At 37.8% G+C, this 24967-nt stretch overlaps 1 protein-coding gene and 1 pseudogene across 1 annotated transcript; one reads left to right on the plus strand and one right to left on the minus strand.

Annotated features, from left to right (window-relative positions):
• Positions 1 to 90: 90 nt before the first annotated feature.
• Positions 91 to 4439, plus strand: LOC106395090 (serine/threonine-protein kinase BLUS1). The gene is made up of 19 exons (XM_013835617.3): positions 91 to 652; positions 757 to 973; positions 1095 to 1474; positions 1563 to 1607; positions 1691 to 1772; positions 1845 to 1913; positions 1994 to 2164; positions 2247 to 2300; positions 2377 to 2445; positions 2543 to 2808; positions 2889 to 2992; positions 3070 to 3164; positions 3242 to 3292; positions 3375 to 3482; positions 3571 to 3622; positions 3710 to 3765; positions 3837 to 3904; positions 4002 to 4053; positions 4151 to 4439. Exons 1-19 carry the CDS (start codon positions 624 to 626, stop codon positions 4205 to 4207), a joined length of 2025 nt encoding a protein of 674 aa, XP_013691071.1. The 5' UTR covers positions 91 to 623; the 3' UTR covers positions 4208 to 4439.
• Positions 4440 to 8596: 4157 nt separating this feature from the next.
• On the minus strand, positions 8597 to 11338 carry LOC106394169 (annotated as a pseudogene).
• Positions 11339 to 24967: the final 13629 nt, after the last annotated feature.

The following is a 24967-nucleotide window of genomic DNA, read 5'->3' on the forward strand; positions in this document are numbered from 1 at the left end:
TATTTTGGATATATGAGTACCGATTTAGCTCTTAGTTCGGTTCGAGTACTTTAAATCCAAAGATAGAAAAGAACTGATTAGATATTTATGATTATTCAGGTCAGTTCCATGTGATTGTTTTGGTTCAAATAATAACTGTCATTGGTTGTAATGAATTTTGTTAGCTCCAAATATTAGTTAAAAATTAAAGAATATCAAGTAAGTTTATCTAAATTTATTTAACATTTAGACCAAAAAGAAAAGTTTTATCTAACCCAGTTTTATACGGGTAAGGCTGTATTTAGGTTTGGTAACGAAAAAAAAAACAGATAATTCCAATAAACATTGATCCTAATTCGTTGACAAAAGAAAACGTTCGTCGTTATTCAAGCCAACCAAAGTCAACGAGCGAGCAAAATGTGTAGATGCGGTCAATCTCTTTCACAATGCCACGTGTCATAATCTTAGATGCTTAACACTTTTGCCACGTCAGCAAATAGCAACTCTCAATCTCGTTGTTTGTTGTCGTGGTCAACTTGGATCAGAAAGAAATACAAAAGCACCAGTCGAGCCGAAACGAACCAAATAGGTAGGAAGAAGAAGAAGAAGAAAAGAAAAAAAAAAAAACAATTTCACCAATCTCGATGGTGTCTCCGCTTCGTCAAGTTATACAGTACCTTTTCTCATTTTAAAATCTTTGTTTTTTTCCTTTAGTTTTTCTTCGTTCTTTGATTGTTGTCTGAAGACGGTTTTGGTGAGTGTGTTTTCATTTTGTAGGGCATTTATCAGTCGTAGACGGCGTAAGAAAATGGCGAGCGGTGGTGGTACCAGTAGCAAGGAGAAAAAAGGTTTCTCCGTAAACCCTAAAGATTACAAGCTTATGGAAGAAGTTGGAAATGGTGCTAGTGCTGTCGTCCATCTTGCAATTTATCTTCCTACTAAAGAAGTCATCGCCATCAAGTGTTTGGATCTCGATCGCTGCAACACCAATCTGGTTCCTTTCTTAAACCCATCTCCTTCGTTTACGGGCCAACTGTTCTATTTTTTTTATTTAGGGTTATTAGTTTTCGATGATGGTTTTTTTAATCTCAAATTAATGTATTTGTTTTCGGTAGGATGATATAAGGAGGGAGGCTCAGACCATGAGTTTGATAGACCATCCGAACGTGATAAAGTCGTATTGTTCGTTTGCGGTTGATCATAAGCTATGGGTCGTCATGCCTTTCATGGCTCAGGGTTCGTGCTTTCACCTTATGAAGGCAGCATATCCTGATGGATTTGAAGAGCCTGCTATATGTTGTATCCTTAAAGAAACGCTTAAAGCTCTTGATTATCTTCATAGACTCGGCCATATCCATCGAGATGTTAAGTCTGGGAACATACTACTTGATGATACTGGAGATATTAAGCTAGGCGATTTTGGTGTCTCTGCATGCCTTTTTGAAAACGGCGATAGGCAACGTTCAAGAAACACATTTGTTGGTACTCCATGCTGGTTGGTTATTGTCGTTTTTCTTCAATCCGGTATTTTAAATTGCTCTCTACTCGACCATTTACATGTAATTTCTCATTTCTGTTTGTAGGATGGCACCGGAAATCATGCAGCCAGGAAGTGGATACGATTCCAAGTAAGTTCTTATGCTTCTCTGCCTGGTCCTTTTGTAGATAGTGTTGTGATTGGTTGGTTTGGTCTTCTGTACCTTCTTTACAGGGCTGATATTTGGTCTTTTGGAATAACTGCGCTGGAGTTGGCTCATGGTCATGCACCTTTCTCTAAATATCCACCCATGAAGGTATTCAATACTATTCATATTTGTACTTAAGACTTGAGAGCAGATCTTATTCATTTTCTTCCCTTGTAACAGGTACTCTTAATGACGATTCAAAATGCTCCCCCTGGCCTTGATTATGACCGTGATAAGAAGTTTTCAAAGGTAACTTGTGTTAGATTCTTATGTTTATTTTCCGTGTGCAAGACTTGTTCTTAACTAAAACATGTTCAGCTGTGCCCCAGTCTTTTAGAGACATGGTAGCGTTATGTCTGGTGAAAGATCAAACAAAAAGGCCAACCGCTGAAAAGTTGTTAAAACACTCGTTTTTCAAGAATGCAAAGTCTCCAGAGATTTGTGTGAAAAAGTTATTTGCTGATTTGCCACCTCTCTGGACACGTGTTAAGGATCTTCAGGTTTGCCTTGCTTTTATCTCTTCTCCGAGCTTGCTGTACTAGTCATGTTATGCTCGAATTCATAAGAGTCGTTGTATGACAGGATAAGGATGCTGAGCTTGCTTTGAAAGGACTTGACCAGGAAGCTATATCAAAGGTTACAAAAGTTTGAAATTGTGACTTAAAGACTCGAAATTGCACAAATGCTTATTAAAAGGTACCTTTCATGTCAGAGTGAATACCAAAGAGGAGTAAGTACTTGGAACTTCAATATTGAAGATTTGAAAGAACAAGCAGCTTCGGTAAGCTATTATGCTTTCATAAGAAACCATTGGTTGCCATCAAAGAATCCTGTGGTTACATTCTTTACCTGTTTATTTTTTTTTGTGTGTGCAACAGCTAGATGATGATGACATCCAAGAAGAGGGTATGGAAGAAGATGAATTTTTTGTCCAACAGTTGCGTAATAAGGCCAGTAACAGAGGACAAGTGCCATCAGAAGACATGAACGGAAAGGAAAAAGTTTCAGATTCTTTCAGTTTAACTGCTTCGCCTGTTGAACCAGCAACGCCAAGTCCAAATCACGGTGTTCCACAGGCCAAGGCTAAGTCATTGAGAGTCCAGGCTCATGAGAGTGGACCACAGAAAGGCCATGTTTATGCAAGGTTTGCCATTAGCTAATTGTTGTGTTTAGAGATGATTGGATTAGGATATTCCACACATCATGTCTACTTTATCTACGCAGGCCGGCTGCATCATCCCGTGTAGAACCTAGCTTTAGCGGAGCATTGAGTCTTCCAAAGCGTGCTTCAGAAAACAGTTTCTCAGCTCCTAGCAAATCTTCTGGAGGTGAGCAAGTACATTTGCTTATTATTGTTTTTTTATTTGTTGCTTAGAGTGGTGTGTTCTCTCTCTCTCTTGATTAGGATTCCGTGATTCTCTGGCTGACAAGTCAAAGGCTAATGTGGTTCAAACCAAAGGAAGATTCTCAGTAACATCAGAGTACTTGGATCTTGCAAGGGTGGGTTTTATGATCTTTTCCTACTTTTTAAGATGACTCTCCTTGCCTGAGCTTATTCATACTCCTTTAATCTGTAGGCACGCCCTTTGAGAAAATCTACCAGTGTTGGTTTACTCGAATCTAAAATGGTCAGTTTTTGCTAACACATTTAGTTGGTTTGCTTTCTGTCTCCTAATCTTACCATTCTTTTTGTTTTTCTTCCGGCAACAGCCCATCAAGGAGTTAATTAGTCGTCCTGCGTCTCCTTCGCCTCCTTCGTCTCCTCCGTTCATCATGCCTCAACTTCAAAATCTGGTCCTTCAAACTTCAAAACAACAGGTGTGCGGAAAAAAATAATACATTTCCATTGAGACATGAGTTTCTAGTACAGCTCTCAAGTTTTGTTTTTGTCTTAATGTAATTTCAGGAACTTATTATTAATCTACTGAAAAACTTACAAGTTACTGAAGCAACAGATGGTAAGATAGAGACATTTCAAATCTTTTTGATTTGCTATAGTGAAGAAGTATGGCTATAGAGAGTTTAACTCTCCTCCTCTGTTATAGGCTCTCAAAATGGAAAGTTGCCACTTATGCCTGGAGGATCTGACATCAATGGAACTGTGAGTAGATTTGTCAACTTTTTTCTTGGAATTATCTTCACATAGACCTCTTATGCAGTCCATAATCACAGGTTGTTGAACCAATATCTTCAGAGAGAGAAAGGTTACTGCTTAACAAGATATCTGAGCTTCAGTCTAGGTTCTTCTTCTTCTTCTGTTAATCAAATCTTTCTTTATAGAGATCAATGCGGTGTAGTATTTTCTAATTGCTTTATAAAAATTCAATTTTCTTTTAGGATGAAAGAGGTGACTGAAGAACTTGACGAAGAAAAGTCAAAACACGCACAAGTATGTTAACACTCTTTATCTCAAAAATAAATCCTTTTAAACGTCACATTATCCTAATCGCTTAACCGTGATGATCATATCTTGTGTTTGTCAACAGCTGCAGCAACAATTGAAAACACTGCTGAGTTACGCAGAAGCTTATGCAGAAGAGTAAAAGTATGTTTTTGTACACTAAAACACAGAGGGGGACAGATTTGGTTTTGTTTTATGTGAAGAAGCAGACATCGGCCATTTGTTTCTCACCGATGTCTGGAACTTTTGTTTTTATTTTTTGTGTTGTAAATGAAACTTATTACATTTGTATTGTATCCACCAGATTCTTTTACTAATAATCACATGTGAGGGATTCATAAACACATTTGTTCTTAAGAGAAAAGCTCAAAACTTGGTTGCTTTTTTTTTTTTTTTTTTTTTTTTTTTTTTATCATCTACTTTACAGACTCGTATAGACTCTGTGAACCAAACTGGGAGATCTTGATCCATGTGAACTACAAAAGACGTTTCCTTCCTAGCGCTACGGGCTAAGCTATCCGCCTGCTTGTTCTGCGTTCTTGGGATATAGATAATCTCTGCACAGGAAAAACTCTTTTTCAAGTTGTTTATATCCTCCAAATAACTTGCAAATGCTGGCCAATCCTCTGGTGTTGAAACCATTTTCACCAATTGAGAACAATCTGTTGCAAACATAACCTGAAATTATCGTAAGTTTTTCATACATTCCATTGCCCATAACAAAGCTTCCATTTCTGCATGAAGTGGAGAAAGGGACGCCCGGACATTCCTTGCACCCATAAAACCCGCAAATCCCTCTAGAGTACTGTACCATCCCTGTCCTAAGAAAATATCATTGTCTCTCTAGGAACCATCCGTAAAACACCATCTTCCTGGGATTGACGGAAGAACCATTGCACCAACCTGTTGAACCCTCTTTTCATCGGTCAGAATTTGAGACTCAGCCCAAAGCTTTGATTCCGTTTCAGCCAGTTTAAGGGTATCTAACGGATCTACATCCATATTACTAAAGACTTTATTATTTCTTCCCTTCCAAATATACCATAGTATCCATGCAAACTGATGATCCTCCATCTGTGGAAACACTCTCCAAAAAAGATGATCCATGTTCAGAAAGAGGGAACTTGTTGGAAACATATTTGGATTTGTTGGAATCTTTGAAAGAGCCCATGTCTGAAGTGCAGGAGGGCATTTAAAAAACACATGGTTGATCGATTCCTCCTCCGCACCACATCTTGCACAAACAGTGTATCCGGGTATCCCTCGCTTATGCAGATTTTTCTTGACTGCTATACACCCTGTCACCAATTGCCATAGGAAATGTTTACTCTTTGGTGGACACCGTATTTTCCAGCAATGTGCCTTCAAAATATCCACCGTGGGTCCAAACACTACTGGTGGTTTATCATTATCTGGATATATCCTTTCCACCTGATATCTAGATTTAACCGTATATTTTCCATTATTTGTGAAATGCCATCCATCTTTGTCTGCCATCCGAATTCTACTCAATGGTATACTCTCTATTAATTTCACATCATGTGGGTCCACCAAAGCCCGAATCGCCTGTGAATTCCATCTTTGCAAATGAGGATCAATAAGCGAATCCACTGTAAGGTCTGGGTAAAGAGTGTGTTGATTTTTATTGGCTGGTCTCGGGCGAGTGGTTGGGAGCCAATGATCATTCCATACTGATATAGAAGATCATGTTTCCACCCTTTTGATTAGTCATTTGCTTACCAGAAATCTAGCAGAAACAATACTCCGCCAACCATATGACGGGGAGTATGAACGAATCGGTTCCAGGGGTGAAGCATTCCTGTAGTATCGACCTTTAAAAACTCTAGAAAATAGGGTATTTGGCTTTTCTATCAGCCACCATAATTGTTTGCCAAGCATCGCAGTGTTAAAGTCAATGATATCTTTAAACCCTAAACCTCCATCTTCCTTACTTACACATACTTTGTCCCATGATTTTCAATGCATTCCTCTTGTGCTACCGCATGGGCTCCACCAAAACTGAGCTACCGCACTCGTCAATTTTTTTGCAGTAGCCTTGGGTAAACGATAGCACGACATCACATGATTTGGCAAAGCCGTAATCACGGATTTGATGATCACCTCCTTTCATCCTTTTGTAAAGAACTTAAAAGTCCAACCATTGACCCTATTATTTAACCGTTCCTAAACAAAGACAAAAACTTGTATCTTATAACCCCCAAGACTCTCCGGTAATCCTAAGTATGTTCCCATTCCTCCCAGATTTTGTATGCCCAAAATATCTCTTAGCTCCTGTCTGACAGATTCTTCGATTTTGTGTCCAAATTGAATTGAAGACTTATCAAAGTTTATAAGTTGACCCGAAGCTTTCTCATATTCCTTTAAGATCATTAGAATAGTATGACACTCTTCCTTTTGAGCTTGACAGAAGAAGAGACTATCAAAACTTGGTTGCTACCATTTCAAATTTTCTTTTCTTTTCTTTTTTTTCCTGTAACAGCCATTTCAATTAGTTTGCTCTTTTTAGCAGCAGACTTAAGTTTCATATTCTTATATATTAATTCTTGAAATGTCTTAAATCTTCATGTACAAGTAAAATAATTTTTCTAAGCTAAGTATGTATTCCTAAAGAGAACCCGCCCATCTGGATTTTCAAATTTTAATCTAATTTTGAATTTAGTAACTATATATATATATATATATATATGTAGAGCATAACTATAAAATCATTTTTATAGACTTTGTATCATTATTAAAATCTAATAATCACATGAATACAAAATGATTTTTTTTAAAAATAATATAAAACTGTCATGAAAACTAATTAAGTTAGATAGATATTAAAAAATAATATGAAATTTTATGATTTCGTAAAGAAATTTGCAATTTTTTTTTAAACTTGAATTTGACAAAATCGGGTTTTAATATTGAATCGGGTCATCGATTTAAGAGAATTTAACCAGTTTTGACTGAGTTTACCAGTTTAATTCAAATCCATTTTCAGGACAACCCCGGAACCGGTTAGAAAAGAGAGTCAAGCTCCGACGAGCCGGTCCGGACTAGTTTTCAAAACAGTGGTCTAATGGATTGTAAAATTATTTATTCACATAATAATCTACAAACCATAAATGGATATTATTGCATCAATTGTTTTTTTGCTTTCTTTGTTTTCCTTGAGTTTGATTTGCGTTTGTTCATGACAATCCATTATATATTAAAAGAGAACCATTGTAATACATACATTCACACTATAATAGACACGTGGCAGCCTCACAATGATTTGATAATAAGTATGCTAACGCGTTCACACTATATTCATAAATGAGTTCACACTATGTACTTTGCGCTTTTTTAATATAAAACTCACATACATGGTTCCAATAACTCTAGATTTTTTGTTCGAATAAAAATAGATAACGAATCAAAATCCAAACTATATATATATTATTTTTATTATTTAGGGATAAAGTTGAGCAAAATATTAATAAATTTTGATTTGATTCGTTATCCGTTTTGATTTGAACCAAAAAATCTGGATATATGTAATTCTACGAAACAAATCAAATACTAAAATACAATATCCAAAAAAGAAGCAAATCATAAATACCAATACTTTTAGGAACATATATCTAATTTGATATGTTATATGCATATATATACATATATGTAAAGAATTATATATACGTTATATATATTATATTTTTATGAATTAAATTTACTATATTAGGTACTAGAATTTAAAAAGTTAAATAATGTTTTATTTTTATAATACACTGTTATTAATAATTTTTTCAATTATTTTTAAAAATTTATTTTATTTACGGATCAAATCGGATATTCTTTAAAATTCTAAAATATTTCGGATATCCGAGTCACCGAATATCTAGGTGGCTAAAGATCGAATCAATACGAATGCTTCCAAATACCCAGATATTCGATTGAAAAATGACTAATGTCAAGGCCTTTTTTATTTTAAATTAATTTTAATTTTATCTTTCATGTATTATTTTGAACAAAAATGTCATTTAATATTAGTTAACAATATCGTTATATATTTGTCAACTAATTTTATATACTTTTTACATACACATACATGTGCTCCTTGATGTGAGCACTTTATAACTAAGTATTCACCACAACTGAAGTATCTAATTTTTTTGAAAGTTGAAATGTTTTTTCTTAATGCTTCTTTCACTACCGACCAAATTGTAGTGAAATTATTTGTCTTAATAATTTTCTTTTCTTTTCTTAAACTATTATCTGTTTAGAAAACTATAATATGAAACTATTGGTTCGACATGACGACTATCTAAAATTCATAACATGAAAATAAATAAATAATATTAATTTTTGGATTTTACCTGAAAAAAACCAAAAAATCAAACATTTTAATCGAATAAACTAAAATGAATATTAATTTAAAATAATAGTTATATTTTAGAAGATTAAAAACCAAATAAAAAACTTAAAACCGAACCAGTATCCAGATTAAACAGATTTAATATTTTTTTTTATTAAAAATAACGAATTTATTAATCACATCCGGCGCAAGGCGCGGGTTATTACCTAGTATAACGTTATAATGGAAACAATATTGCATAAAATGAAAGCTACAGAACTCACTTCATCTACATTCAACTCCTTTAGCTAAATCTAATGTTGTCAAGCCTTCAAAAATCAAATCACTTGTGGTTCCAGGTATCTTCTTCTTAGACCGCCTCCAGCGCACGGAATACACAACCATGTACACAGCAATAATGATCAATACGGAGACCGCACTAGTAGAGAAATACCACACTGTATCTGGAGATATAACCGACATTGAAACCAAGTAAGAAACATATAAGGGCACTGCAATCCACATGAACCACCATACATAGCCTTCACCAGCTGGTAACAAACATAACGCCATGAAAACTTCTCCAACGAAAGCCATACTATTCACATTCCGGAGAACATAGAAATATTTATGATTCATCACTATAGTACCAACACTCTTCTTGCTTTCCTCAGCTGCATTTTCTTGGTATACACCGCCTGGTGGCTGCAAAGCTGTTTGATAAGTAGTTGTGATTATTAGTGCAGCTATCACTAGAAGCGCAGCTCGTGTTCCTTCTGATGTCTGGTTCTTGTACCGTACTGTCAGTGTGAACAAATGCTCTGTGAAACCAATCGGAGTTCTCAAGATTTCCGACACTTTCTTGGGTTTTGGCAGAGAGTTTCCGGTCTTACCTCCCGATTTTCTAACAATGTTTTCGATGTTTCTGTTCGTTTGATGTTCCCCCTGGTTCTGTAAGACATCTAGAGCTGTTAAACCGATCCGGTTATGAACGTTTAGGTTAACCGCATGACATTTTACCAACAGCTTCACTGCTTTGAATCTGTTGTGATATGCTGCTAGGTGCAAGGCTGTGTTACCGTCTTGGTCACGTTTGTTTAAAAAATGCATCTCTAGCGATTCAGCGTCTGCTTGACGCAGTCTCTGAACCCATCCTAAGAACAGTTCAAGCTCTTCATACCTGTCGTTTAAAACCGCGATGTGTAGAGCGGTTCATTGACGTTAGCATCTCTAATGCAACCAGGACAAGCTAAGAGAAACTCTGTCATGAGATCAGTCTCTCCTCTATTAGAGCTAGTGAAGCTCGAGCTCAAGCTCGATGAAGATGGTGATGAAGAGAGAAAGAGTAAAGCTTGTTAGGGATTTCAAACTGTATGTTTCACTTAATGAAAAATGTAACCGTATACAATCAGTATTTATATGTGCATTGTTAACCATCTCAGGATACGTTCCGTCAACAAACACTGCCTTATTTCTAGCACCTAAGGCCATTAACATCAATGTTGGGGTCAAAAACGGTTACGACGGAATTACCACCCGAAAATCTTCGGAGATCGTATTTCCGAAAGAGATAGTAAAAGGAAAGATGTAATTTTCGTAAAAATAACCAATACGAAGTTTTTACAAAGAAGTATCCTTCGGGATTAAAACCAAACGAACCAAGCTCGTTCGCCACGCATGCACGCCTTCTGGTCGCTACGTAGCGACCGAGCTCGAGCCAAAGCTCGGTCGCTACGTAGCGACCGAGCGATCGTCCCGATCAGTCGCTACGTAGTGACCGAGCTCGAGCCAAAGCTCGGTCGCTACGTAGCGACCGAGCGATCGTCCCGCTCGGTCGCTACGTAGCAACCGAGCTCGAGCCAAAGCTCGGTCGCTACGTAGCGACCGAGCGTTCGTCCCGCTCGGTCGCTACGAAGCGACCGGGCTCGAGCCAAAGTTCGGTCGCTGTGTAGCGATTGAACCTTTCAGAACGTCGGTACAACACCAGTTCTTGCATTCTCGTCAAAACCTTCGAATGCTATCTCCCGAAGACCGTAGCAAGCTCAGTCCATGTTCCGGCCATTCTAATTCATCGATCAAACCTCGCGGATTAGAAACCGCGGAAAACTCGTAGTAAACGTGTCGAGTCGGAAGACGGCCCAAAGAGACCTAAAACACGACTCGAGGCCCATCCTATGATTTTCCTAACCAAAAGCCCGTAAACCACAGCATGGTTTACGCTTGGCCCACAAGGAAGGATAAATGTCAAGTTTCCGCGGATAAATACGAAAGTTTTGAAGATAATTGTGAAGACCGGGAAAAATAGAATATCTCCATTTTTATGCTATGACGGCTTAAGGGCAGAAGAGTAAAAGCGTAAACCGACCTTGGAGCTAGTATATAAGGAGTCCTAGGCAAGGAGCAAGGAGGAGAAATTTTTCAGAGCAAACTTAACACTTAGAGCGATTTAGGCAATTTTCCGTTTTTGTTATTTCGAGCTGCGACTCAATTAAGTTTAGCCGTCTTAGGGTTGCTAGAACTAGGAATCTCGCCGACAGCTCTCGAGCCCAGGCTTATACCTTGTTGTAAACGCTCATACGCAAATTCGGAATAAGATCTTCGTTGCTCTCTTTTCGATTTCTTATACTTTATCGTTGTTATTCTCGTGTTCTGATTGCTTGACGTGTGGTAATTAGCAGATATCCGGGTCCTCTGGGAAATTAGGGTTTTCCTAGTTTCCTTATTTAAACGGAAATCGACGGTGTGAATTTCGGTTCCCACAATCAATCTACGCCAGCAATTGAAATTGCCAAGACCGCTAAGTTTCTCAGAGACGAGAGAAATACCAGCATGATCCGCATGATGAACATATAACAGATTCACATGAGGATCGGAGAGTGACGGTGGGATTGAAGAAGATGACGTCTGAATCGGAGATGGTTCATGAGGCTCCATGATTGGTATAATGAAACCAAATTGGTTTCGATAATTAACACACTAAAGAGGAGTAATATAGTTTGTTGTTTTTTGTTTTTTTGTCGTTGCCTCTCCTAACTTTATAAATTAGAAGATGATATAATTTTTTTGTATCTTTTTCATTTCATTTGAAACTTCATTTAATTTCTCTATATTTGTTGAATTAAAATCTTCTTAATGGTGTTATGACCATTACTAATTTCACTGCATTATTTTGATTATTTTTGAAAAAATATTGTATATGGCTAATTCATGTAAGTATTTATATATTTTGGGATTAGTGTTTAAGACCAACATGATAACTTAAAATCTTATAGATATTCAAATTTTTCAATGATTTGTAAGCAACTATAACATCTTTCATTGACTCAAGCACACAAAGAAATATTTTTACTATACCATTGTTCACATTTTTAAAATCAGAAAACTATGATCATTTGATCATAGGTTTTTGGTTTACCTCTTCACTGATCACATTGTTATTAAATATTATTTGGTTTACTTTGCGTTGAGCATTTTGTATAAGTTTAGATGTTTAGTGATTAGTACTCCTAACTATCATATTCTTTTTGGAAAATTTCATTTAGTTATAATTATTTGTTGAGTAAAGTACATGTACGAAATGAATAATAAACTTGAAACTCTGACTTGTGTTTTTGTTCTCATAATATTTCTTTTAGTGAGGTTTTAGCAAATTTAACTTGTCTTTCGAAAAGATATATTTGTATTTTACATAAAACTAAGAGAAACTTTGTAGGATAACCCTTTTAATTTTATTTTCATAAAATAGCTTCTAAAGAAGAAAGTGACTAAAAGGAATTTTGTTGAAGAGTAAATATACTTTAATAACCTTAAGGTTAACTAACCCTAGACTTTGGATTTAGAGTTAAGTTGTCGGGTAAATTTTTTTTTAACAATAAACAAAAATTTAAAAGTTGAAAAAATATTCAAAAATAGTTTCAAAATTGTTTTCGAATTTCAGAAGGAAAATTAGAAAAAAAATATTTTTCTTTTTGAAAAAAAGATTCAAAATGTTTTTAATAAAAATTTCGTATTAAAAACATATAATTCGAAAATTATTAGAAAAATATACATTATTATTTTTATTATTTATATATATATATATATATATATATATCAAGGAGTAGAAGTGTCTTATTTTTCTCGTTGAAAACTCTTTGTGTGAGAGAAACTTACAAACATATATTTGGGAGAATCGCCATAAAACTAATCAATATTTATTTTTTTATTACACTTGTAGAAAAAAGGTAAAACTAATCAACACTTTTTTTTCCAAGCCTAAGTTCACATTGTTGTTAAGCCGAACATAACAACGAAGTGCATAAATAATTATTTCTAAATTTATTAATAGAGGAATACATACTCACAAATGGTTAAACATGTATAATTATTCTATTTTAAATAGGTAATATTATTAATAAATAACATAAGTTTTCAAATTTCAATATCCTAATAATTCTATTCAGTTCAAAATTTTATTTTTTTGTTAGATATGAGTTAAGATCTTTGGTAGTGCAGGTTGCACTATTGATAGGAAGCTAATGACTTTGAAGATGATGTGAACCCAAAAGAAGAACATGTGTTAGTAAGGAACTAATGCTTGTTTGATTTGTGCAGATGCTAAACTTCAAGATTAATACCGCTGGAGTATGATCCAAGTATATTATCCTGTTTTTTTTTCATTCAATGCTCGATAACTAAAGAAAAGACACATATAAGTAATCAAAAAACGATAAATCATAATCGTATTCCATACATTAAAGCCAACTTGTAGACTGTAGAGTACGAAAATACAACACACATGCTTGTGAAGGAATACCTCAACTTCATAAATCATTATTCATTACCTCAAAAACAGAGAGCTCTTTTTTTTTTTGATCAACTACAGAGAGCTCAAAAATAGTTTAGATAAAGTTCTGCTAGATCCCCTCATGTTCTTTTGTTACTGCTGCTCCAGTCGCACGTCAAGGTAGATCTAAGTGACACACACTACTTGCCAAGCTTCTCAAACGTATGTGATAGAACAATGATGTATATTTGATGAATAACCGCCCAACCTCCCTCTCTTAGCCTCTACAAACCAGAGTACTAAGCCAATTACAATCTTGCTTGCAGTAGAGAAGCAAGCCCAAGACTCACCAACTAACTCTCAATAACAATCCTCCCTCTTATTTATACTCTTCTCTTGAAAGTAACTGCCTTCTCTTCTTCTTATCGTGCATGTACCAGCTCCTTTCCACGTGCCTTGTATCCTATCAGTATGATACATCACTGGTCCAATCTGTTCTCCTAGAGACTTAAATGTCCTCTCTCTGCACCCCTAATCTTCCAAGTATACACTAATTTCCGGCTTGTAAGCGTTCACTCCAAAACTCTAGTGCACGGCTATAGAGAATTTCTTAGGATCAAAGCAAGACAAAACCCTTCTCACCAGCTAATTCAGCTGGATAGTTTTGAACTCATAACCCACAGCTTCAACGACAGTGTAGTTAAACTCATCTTCAGTGGTTAAAGATGAAGAAAAATGGAAATCTCGAGCATGGCAAAATCTTTCCCGGGACAAAGACCGCTTCCTAAACAAAAACGAAGGAATGTACCTGGTTTTGGCATGTATCCCTGTAGAATGAACCTGACCATGTTAGTTACTCTTTTGCAACATCAACTACAAATCACAAAGACATTTTAATTGTTGAATGCACCACAAATCTGTTATATCTACATTCCTCCCATCCCGAAGGTCGATACTTCTTTGGATCCATGTAAATCTCAGGATTCAGGTGAACGCACCTGAACAAAGTGAGAACCTTCCAGCCTTTTTGTATGATATTGCCTGAATACAAAAAACATGAAAAATGAATAAACAAGAGAGTTTGAAGATGATTTACTGTGTTCCATTCAGGCTATGAGCATAGACGGACCTTTATTTGGCCATCACGTTTTGCTTCCTGGACCATAGAGAGAATGTTATTACTCTAAAGTGTCTCGTCAATAACCCCATAAAAAAGCCTCTTTTTATTCAGTAAGAGACAGTGAAACAAATTATACCAGTTTAGAACCGCCTTAAACTTGTTTTGCTATGAGGCGCCTGAAAGGTAGTCCATTTTACGTGTCTGTTTAAGAGTCAAATTTTGGGTATGATGCTCAATTTTTAACAATCGGATCTTGTTATCCCTGTGTACAACGAAAACCACTATTCAAGCTTGTAAAAAGAAATGGAAAAGGATTATCAAAACATATATTCTCATTTTACCTTTACCTTCAGTAGAATCTGAGGGTGTTCTTGCAGGAAAATGGTAGCCCAAATATTGGTATTTTCAAATGATACATCAAAAAAGCATAGATAATTTCATCTTCCTCTAAAAAGAAACGATGGCGCCGCTAGGGTTAGGCGACACAAAGGGCGACTCAGAGATCTGCGTTTTCCCCGCCTCCATCAGACCCCCGGCGACGATCTAATACATCTCTCCAGGCTCTCGGGACGCAAGGGAGACTACCAACACTCCTTGTGCTTCCCAGATTTCCCATCTCTCGCAGAATCGAAGTTTTCCTCTCTGGCTTCTTTGCCAAGTTACAGTATATTCTCTCATTAAACGTCCTCCGATTAAGGTAAGATCTTGTTCCACCGCCCAAGCAAGCAAAACCCTAGATATCTACGCTGTTTTAAGCAACCCTCCCCTCTCCCAAATACGACACACATCCCTCTCGAGTCTCTTATTCACATCCCTCTAGCGTGTGCTAAGTTCTCCTCTGTTTCTCGTACTAATATGAGTCAATTATCTCTTGTTGTGCGCAAAGGAGGATCCTCCAAAGACCCTCACCGTGCGATAAACCCTGAAGATGACATCATCCGTATCCCAGACTGTGATATCAACGACGCAAAGGAGCGCTTCCGCCTCACCCTTATCGGACGCGTCTTTCACCTTCGTGGACGCAGCATTGATGCGCTAATCAACCTTCTTCCCCGCCCAAGAATCTGGAATGTAGAAGGAAGAGTCCGTGGGCTGAACTTGGGGAACGGACGTTTCCAGTTTGACTTCGATAAGGAGGCGGACCTCATGATGGTGTTGAACAAACGCCCCTGCCACTTCAATCAATGGAGTTTTGCTCTTGAACGCTGGGAACCATTTACCAGCGAAAATTTCCCAAATACAATACCTTTCTGGATTGGTGTAACGGGAGTCCCAGTACATTTCTGGAATGACAAGACCTTCACGGAAATTGCGAATGCCTTGGGGAAGAAACTACTCATCGATGAAAAGAAAGCGCGCATCCAAGTTTCAATTGAGGCGGACAAACCCCTCCAGTTCGAACGTCGCATTGGCTTTCCCAACGGTGATATCGGCAAAGTTACCCTTATCTATGAGGGTCTCCATCGCTATTGCTTCACCTGCAAACTCATCTCCCATGATGAGAATACATGTCCTCTGCTCACGCAAGCTGAAAGGGAGTTCAAACGTAAACAGAGAGCAGAAGCGCATGCCAACAGTGACAACCCTCGGCCCCCCCTTCACGGCCCTCAAGGATACGCTGCGGGTAACCCACTAAAGAGACCTCGATCCCCTATGCATGAGCGTTACCATAGTCCATCAGCAATTTCAAGGAACAGCGGCTCTTACAGAGAAGATAAGCAAAGAAAGAGTACCTCAATATCCCTATCAACACGTGATGCTCGGGATATGCGGAACAGTGGAGGCCAAGGACGAGACATGAGAAACTCCAGCCGTCAAGACGGCCGACAATCCCACCAAGGCAAAGAAGTGTGGAGCAGACTAGAGGTACCGAGGAAAAGTGACGAGGATTTATACCGAACTAGAGGTCGAAACAAAGAGCACACTCACACTCACTCTAGATACACCTCTAGAAAGGAAGTGTCTCAGTCAAGAATCACTCCCACTTTGGAATGGCGACAAAGACACAGCCTCGAGGACTCGCGGAACAGAGACGCCAACAACAAAGGCGCAAACGCCAGAGCCACCATCAACTATGTGTCTCGTCATGTTCAGCACGATCGCACGGAAAAGCCACGAGCCACTGAGGACTCGCAAAAGACAATATCTGACACCCGTGTCTCCCTGGAAACAGGAGAATGTGCAGTAAACAGGGGAGCAAGTACAGGCCTTGCCGAAACAGAGGAGGAAAAATCCCGTCGACTCAAAGGCAAAGCTGTTGCCACTGACTCGCCCACATCAAAGAACACGGCAGAACTCATCGCTTCAGCAAACCGAAGCGCAAAGCTGATCATCTCTGAACCCTCTGAGCAACCCCAGCATAACTCAGGCCGCAGCAAAAGGTATGGCTCTTCCTCTCTGGAACATAGTGATAAGTACATGGATCTAGAGATGAGCCAAGTTCGGGACTTAGATATCCCTTTGAATGAAGTAGAACTGGCTGAGGTGGATAATTTAATCTTAGAGACGGAACGCTTGGAAATGGATGAGAATATGTTAGATATTGATAATGATGATCTACTTGGAGACTCTCCTGACCGTGATGCAGAAAAAATCGAGGCCATATCTCAACTCTCTCCAGCAAATGCTGTGATCACGAAAGCTGCTCCCCCTGCCCAACTACCCTTAAAGGAGAAGGCTATCCTACCCCCACATGAGCCCACCTCAGAGGCTCAGCCCCCCTACGTCCCAAAAGGTCTGCTTAAAAAGAAAAGCCCTCGCTCCTCAGACATTAAGGGATCAAATGCATCAAAGAAGCTCTTATCTCTCTTAAGCCGAGCATCCCCCAAGAAGAAGACGGCACTGGGTAAAAAACAATCATCTTCTTCGACTATGGTCCCTCGTACTGAGGTGTTCCCTTCTGCTTCACGCAAAAAAACTTTGTCTCTTTCAGGTTCGGTGGTGTCCCAGAAACCACCCAGTAAGAAGATATGAGTGCAATAGCGTGGAATTGTCAGGGTGCCGGAGCCTATCTGACAAAACAACATCTCCGGGAACTGCACCGCTGTTTTCTTCCTTCTTTTCTCTTTTTATCTGAAACAAAAAACAATTTTTCTTTTCTGCAAGACTTTCAGTTTGAATTTGGTTATAATAAACTGTTCACCGTGGAACCCGAGGGCAGAAGCGGTGGACTCGCTCTTTTTTATTTGGATTCTTTTGATGTTACTGTTCTTTACTCCAATAATCGCATGATTGATATTGAGGCCACCATTGAAGGGCAGAAAGTTTTTATAACCTTTGTATATGGTGATCCGGTCGTTGAGTACCGAGAAAATGTATGGGAACGCCTCACTCGTATGAGTCTTGTTCGATCTGGACCATGGCTGATGCTTGGGGACTTCAATGAAATAACTTCTAACCTCAAAAAAAAAAGGAGGTCGCAGGCGCCCAGACTCAACTTTCATCCCTTTCCGAGCCATGCTAGCAAACTGCGGAATGATTGACTTCCCTTTTAAAGGAAACTCCCTCTCCTGGGTCGGTAACAGGGCATCTGGAAAGGTTCAATGTAGACTAGACAGAGCTGTTGGAAATGAAGACTGGCATCATTCCTTCTCCCACACGAATGTGGAATACCTCCGCCTATGGGGCAGCGACCACAGACCGATACTCACACGCTTTCTCTCTGTGAAAAATCTCGCCAAAAGAGCTTTTAAGTTCGACAAGCGCTGGATAGGGAAAGACGGCTTCCGGGACTCAATTCTCCGTGGCTGGAACGATCCCTCTCTCTTCTGCCGGGAAGATCTCCATGAAAGAATAGCTCGCTGCCGCAGCTTTATTTCCCGTTGGAAACGAAACAACCCCTCAAATGCTGCAAAAAAAAAAAGAAGAAATCAAGACCCAACTAGAGCAAGCTCAAGTGGACGACACCTTCACCCAGGAAGCGATCCTCAACCTAAAATGGAATCTCTGTACTGCCTTTCGGGATGAGGAACTATACTGGAAACAAAAGAGCCGAGCAAACTGGCTGAGAGAAGGTGACCAAAATACAAAGTTTTTTCATGCTACGACGAAACAGAGAAGAGCCAGGAACAGAGTTATTAAACTCAAAAGGACAAATGGGACCTGGGCGGAAACTGAACACGAGCTTGAGCAGGTAGCCACAGGATACTTTCAAACACTCTTCACTTCCTCCGATCCCTCGGCTTTTGAGGAGTCTTTAAAGTATATAACAGCTAAGGTCACCCCGGCCATGAATGCTGCTTTAACGCAAATTCCATCAGACGATGAGATCCGTAAAGCAGTTTTTGATATCAATCCTGATAAAGCTCCGGGACCCGACGGCATGACCAGTCTTTTTTTCCAAAAATATTGGGGTATAACGGCGGAAGTGATGAGGCAAACAGTGAAGGATTTCTTCCAGCACAATATCTTGGACCCCCGTCTGAACCAAACCAACATCTGCCTCATTCCAAAAACCGACCGCCCCAGCGAGATGACTGAATTCCGTCCAATCAGTTTATGCAACGTAAGCTACAAAGTCATCTCAAAGATCCTGAGCAAACGTCTTAAACGTTGTCTCCCCAGCTTGATCTCAGAGACTCAGTCAGCTTTTGTAGCAAGACGACTGATTACAGATAACATTCTGGTGGCTCATGAAGTCTTCCATGCCTTAAGAACGAACCCAAGCTGTAAAGCTAAGTTTGTCGCAATTAAAACGGATATGAGCAAAGCCTTCGACAGAGTTGAATGGTCCTTCCTCGAGGCCTTACTCCTCAAGCTAGGATTCTCGGCTAAATGGGTCTCTTGGATCAAATTGTGCATATCATCTGTCTCTTATCAAGTCCTCTTGAATGGAGAGCCAAAAGGAAGTATATCCCCGTCTAGAGGGATCCGCCAAGGCGACCCTCTCTCACCTTTCCTGTTCATAATCCTCACGGAAGCACTCATCTCTCAGATACAAGGAGCGGAGAGAGAAGGAAGGATCACTGGTCTGAAAATAGCGAGAGGTAGCCCACCAATCTCCCATCTCCTCTTCGCAGACGATAGCCTTTTCTTCTGTAGAGCCGAAACCTCGTAATGTGCGGAGCTTATGAAGATTATCAACACTTATGGATGCTCGTCTGGACAGCAGTTAAATGTCGAAAAATCTTCTATCTTGTTCGGTAACAAAGTCCCACCGGAAGTAAAGTTGGAGATAAAACGAACTTTGGGGATAGTGAAGGAGGGCGGTATGGGAGTCTACCTGGGCCTCCCGGAGAAGATCTGCGGAAGCAAGAAGCAAGCTTTTGCCTTCATCCAAGATCGTCTCCAAAATCGAATTAACTCTTGGTCTGCAAAGCTTCTCTCCAAGGGAGGAAAGGAAGTACTGATTAAATCAGTAGCACAGGCGTTACCCACATATGTTATGTCCTGTTTCCTCCTACCTCAAGAAATTATTCGGAAACTCACAAGTGCTATATCTCGCTTCTGGTGGAGCACGAAAGATAATAACCGCGGCCTCCACTGGATAGCTTGGAAAAAGATTTGCCTACCGAAAGATAAAGGAGGACTAGGCTTCAGAGATCTTAAAAACTTTAATCTCGCATTACTTGCGAAGCAGCTGTGGAGACTCATACAATATCCAGATTCTATCCTGGCAAGAGTCCTCAGGGGACGATACTACCGCCTCTCAAACCCAGTTGATGTCAACAAGGCCAGCAATCCCTCGTATGTATGGAGAAGCCTTATGGCAGCGCAGCCTCTGCTAAAGGCAGGCCTTCGTAAAACGATCGGAACAGGACATAGCACTCTGGTTTGGGCAGACCCTTGGATTCCCACAAAACCGGCGCGCCCAGCCATTCCTTGCGGCCCTTCTTTCAACCCCGCACTCCGAGTTGTCGACTTGCTGGAGCCAAACTCGGGAGCTTGGAAGCTAGACCTCCTGCGCGAACTAGTGGCCCCCGAGGATATCCCCCTCATCCAGAGTCTTAAACCTACGCGATCCTCTCGTGGAACAAGGTACTGCTGGAGCCACACCAAGTCAGGAGTCTACTCTGTAAAAACTGGGTATGCTCTGGCCATGGAAACAATGGATGCTTCCGAACCTGCTCCTGTCCTGGAACCAAGCGCCATGGCCCTGCAGGCCCGAGTTTGGACACTCAAAACCTCGAACAAAATAAAACAATTCATTTGGCAGGCGCTATCCAATTGTATACCAGTCTGCAGTTCACTCGTAGATCGGCACTGCGGAAATGAGCGTTCATGCCCGAGATGCGGAGCGGAGGAAGAAACGCGCAACCACCTGCTCTTCGAATGCCCGCCTGCGGTGCAAGCGTGGGCTCTGGCCGACATACCCCACTTTCCGGGCTTATTCCCGTGCACATCGATACTTAGTAACCTGGATCATGTCTTGTGGCGAGCGAAAGACTATGGTTTGCAGGATACAATTATCAACAACGTGCCATGGGTAATATGGTACATATGGAAAGCTCGGAACGACAAAGCCTTCAATGGCAAAGATATCTCTCCGCTGGAGACTATCCAGACCGCCAAAGCCGAGGCCGAAAGCTGGCGTGTAGCACAAGCCATAGAAGAAATCCACGATGAAGATGATGATGGAATCACCCCGGCCAGCACCATCACGACCACACACGCTCGCCCTGTATGTTCCATTGACGCCTCCTGGCACAAAGAAGACAAATTTTTTGGTGGAGGAATGGTCCTGACGACCGAGGATGGGATGACGACTTCTGGTTCATTTGCTAGTAACCAAGTCTTAACCCCCATGCATGCGGAGTTCCAAGCTCTGCTGTGGGCCATGAAATCCTCTATCCAGTTAGACCATAGCTCAATGACCTTCGAGACGGACTGCCTTCAACTGGTCAATCTACTCGAAGAAGATGAAGAAGACAACTGGCCATCTTTGTTGGCTGAATTTGATGATTTCCATCTTATTCGTTCTATGTTTACTTTTTGCTCTATATCTTTTATTCCTCGTACTATGAACTTCCGAGCCGACCACCTTGCTAAGGGAGCTCGGTCTCGAGGCTTTTGCTTCTCCCATGTAAACTCTCAACTCCCAAGCTGGATGGCTCCAGAGGCCACCCTCTTGGCAGTTTCTTAATAAAATATGGAGCTTTCGATGTCAAAAAAAAAAAAATTTCATCTTCCTCTAGAGTTTTTTCGGTAATTTCATCATCAGTTAATCCATCATGTCTCCTTCAATGGATTACACAGAGTATCGCATATCTGAGACTTTGGGAGCATCTTTAAGAGTTTGCTGAGAAAATTATCTTTTGGAGATTCAGAAAGAATCTTCAATATTTATTGCATTTAACTTCCTTCCGAAAAAGTTTGTTTTTTAAAAATTGAAATATAAATGAACATTACGACCACATGAGGAAACAAAATTATGATTATAAGCTCAATCAATCTGGCCAAAAAATACTATTTCTCACAAGGTAGAAAATAGATGAAAGCAATCAGATGATGTCGCCATATGCAACAAAAATAGGGCCTCACCACATCATTAAACCAAACCGAGCAAATACTTGTAATACCTAAACCGGAACCAGGGAATCTAGGCTGGAAGAAAAGTGTTCCCAAACTAAATCCCTTACACAACTCCTTGAGTGGAAAAGAACAGAAAACTAAATCAGCATCGATGAAACATAAATCAGTATAAACAGGATCACACAACCATGTCGTCGAGTAGTTTCAATCAGCGAAAATGAGTGCATACCTGTTCAATGTGTTCATCATAATGAAGGAGCTCCATACCAATTAAGAAGGCACATTTCACTATGTCTCTCGCTTCTCAGAATGAATTAATCGAAACCGTAGCTCAGACTGTCCTAAACCAGGAACGACGTCAATGAAAAATGGTAACCGGACTTCATCATTTGTATATTTGCTTGTATTTCAATCTAATCTATTAGTTTAGGGTTCTATTTTTATCTACCATTAACAAGTCATAGTAGAACCATTTACAGAATTAGTTAATATGACATATTTGATTATTTACATTAATAATGAATCAACTATAAATTTGAATTTTCTTTTAAAGTATGATAAAATCTGTTGAAGAAGAATCTAACAAAATCTTACTTAAAATTTTAAATATTTTTATAAAATAATATATTAATTAATTTCGTAATTAGTAATATAATATTATTATAAAATTAATATTAGCTAAAATTTATTATAAAATGAAAAAATGAAAATTATATACGATTTATTTTATAAATTCTATAATTATATTATGTATTATATAAAAATAGAAGTGCTATATGAATTAAATATGACAAAATTTTATTTTTTTAAAAGTTGTTTCATTTAAATAAATTATCATTCATCGTTAAAATGGGTTAACATTAAACTATATAATATTTATATGCAAAAATAAATTTATTAACATAGGTTAAAATTTTATATCTGCAACTATATAATATATTTTTATTTATTATGAAACTCTCAACAATATATTTTTTAAATGTTTATATACAAAAATATATAGTATATAATAACCTTTAGTTCATATACTATTTAAAAATATGTTATTAGAAAAATATGAAATTTTTGTAATTCACTTAAAATATTAATGAAAAATCAAATTTAAATATAATTTTTCTTTTTAATATTTTAACAAAATCTGTTGAAAAAATTAGAAAAAATTACCAAAATTTCAATTATTTTTATAAAATAATGTATTAATATAGTAACAAAGACAAATTCAAAATTCATGTAATCTTCCAAATTTGGTACATTTACACAATATATAATAACAAAATTCATGTAATTAATAATACCGAATAAGAAATATAAAAAAATAATATTATAGATTTACACAATATATAATAATAAAATGTAAATTATATATTTAAAATCTTTATAATAATATCAAATATATTTATAAAATGAAAAAATATCCGCACGAATGTGCGGGTTAAAATCTAGTTCTGATTTAAAATTAAAAAAAAAACCGAATTAACGTATGCAATTCTACTGTGACCTGATATTTAATATCTATATATATATATATATTTATATATAATAGTGTTTCCCTCACTCTTAAGCCATCCACGTCAGAAATTCAGTGATTCTGGACGCACCACGTGTCCTCCTAAGCTGGTACGCTGCGTTTCATTAATAGAGTTGTGCGCGTGTCCTCCTAAGCTGGACTTCGTCTTTACTTTGGTCTTCTGTGCAATTTGTTTGGGTTTATTATCATATCTGGCCTTTTGTCGTCTCCACCTTAGATGAAGCGCCACGTTTCAGTTAGGAGACCGTGTTCTTCTTCGTTGCCTCTCCAGAACTTGTGTCGGTTAGGTCTTCGTAATAGCTATTTCATCTTCTTCCTCATAGACAGAAACATACCAGTTACGAATAATCATCTTAAAACCCTCCATTAATCTCTCACACACGATTCCTATTCAATGTGATTTCTGGAAAGGTACGATTTCCTTATTAGAGAATCATCCTCTCATTCTTCTAAGCTAACCAGTAAACTACCACTGTAAGATATGGCTAAAGTTTCAGTCTTTCTCTCCGATCTGCAGAAGGGCCGCTACTCCTCCATTGTTTAAGTCCGGTTGCTCCGTTTATGGGAGGCCAGAAATGTCCACCGTGGTGGAGAGCTCATGGGAGTAGTGGATATGCTCCTTCTTGGTTCTCAGATATCTTATTTAACTCGGCCTTTTGTTCATGAATAGCATTCTTTCACAATTTTTTTACTATTTGAAAAAATGAAGAAAATAATATTAGAGAAAACCAAAATTTATTTTATATATGACAATATTAGTTTGTTTTGTTATTTATATTGTTTGAGGAATAAGTTTAAAGATGTCGGATCGTATAAGGAATATTTCAAAATATTTTTTTATTAGTATTGTGAATATATAAATTTAAATCGTTGGAGGGAAACTAAGATATGTGTTAACAACCTAATTAAAAATATTATTTTTGGTTAAATAAGTTAAGATCTAGAGACATTAATGTTTGTTACTATAAATAATATCACTTAATAAGAAATATCATTAATAATCACCTCATTTAAATTTTTACCATAATTTTTTTTGACATCAATTCTTACCATAAATAAGAGGAGAATTTAGGGTGGTTTTGTTATATATAAATTCATTCGGCTTAAGGATAATGTAGGGATATTAATTATATTATATAGTACTTTTAAATTTTTTAACCAACAAGTAAGTTGGGTTCAACTTTATGCTTACTAGATCGTTTTTCCGCGCTACGCGCGGATAATATATTTTTTAAATTTTTTTTTTCATATTTTTTTCACATGTAAATTATCATCTTAATTTTAGATTAATTGTGTTTATTTAATCAATTGCAACTTACTATTTCTACTTTCATTGTAAATATTTTGTATAAATGAGAAAATTTAGTTTTAAAATTTTATTTATCGTTTTAAAATTTTATTTATATTAATCTCAAATAAGTTTCTATTATATGAAATGAAAAAGAGTAACCTGACTATCACAGTAAAATTAAGAAGATAGTTTGAATTACTTTTCTTTTATTATGTTTGGCAAACTTTACTTTTGTATAAGATTCGAAACATTTTAGGAATTAAAATTTCATATAAGTAAACACATCAGAACAAACAAATTTGTTCAATAATGCACCTGCATTTATTATTATTGTTTTACGTAAATTTTATAAATTAATGATTAATAACTGTTTTAAAACTGAAACCGTT

This window comes from Brassica napus, chromosome A9 (genome assembly GCF_020379485.1).
Source record: "Brassica napus cultivar Da-Ae chromosome A9, Da-Ae, whole genome shotgun sequence".
NCBI lineage: Eukaryota > Viridiplantae > Streptophyta > Magnoliopsida > Brassicales > Brassicaceae > Brassica > Brassica napus.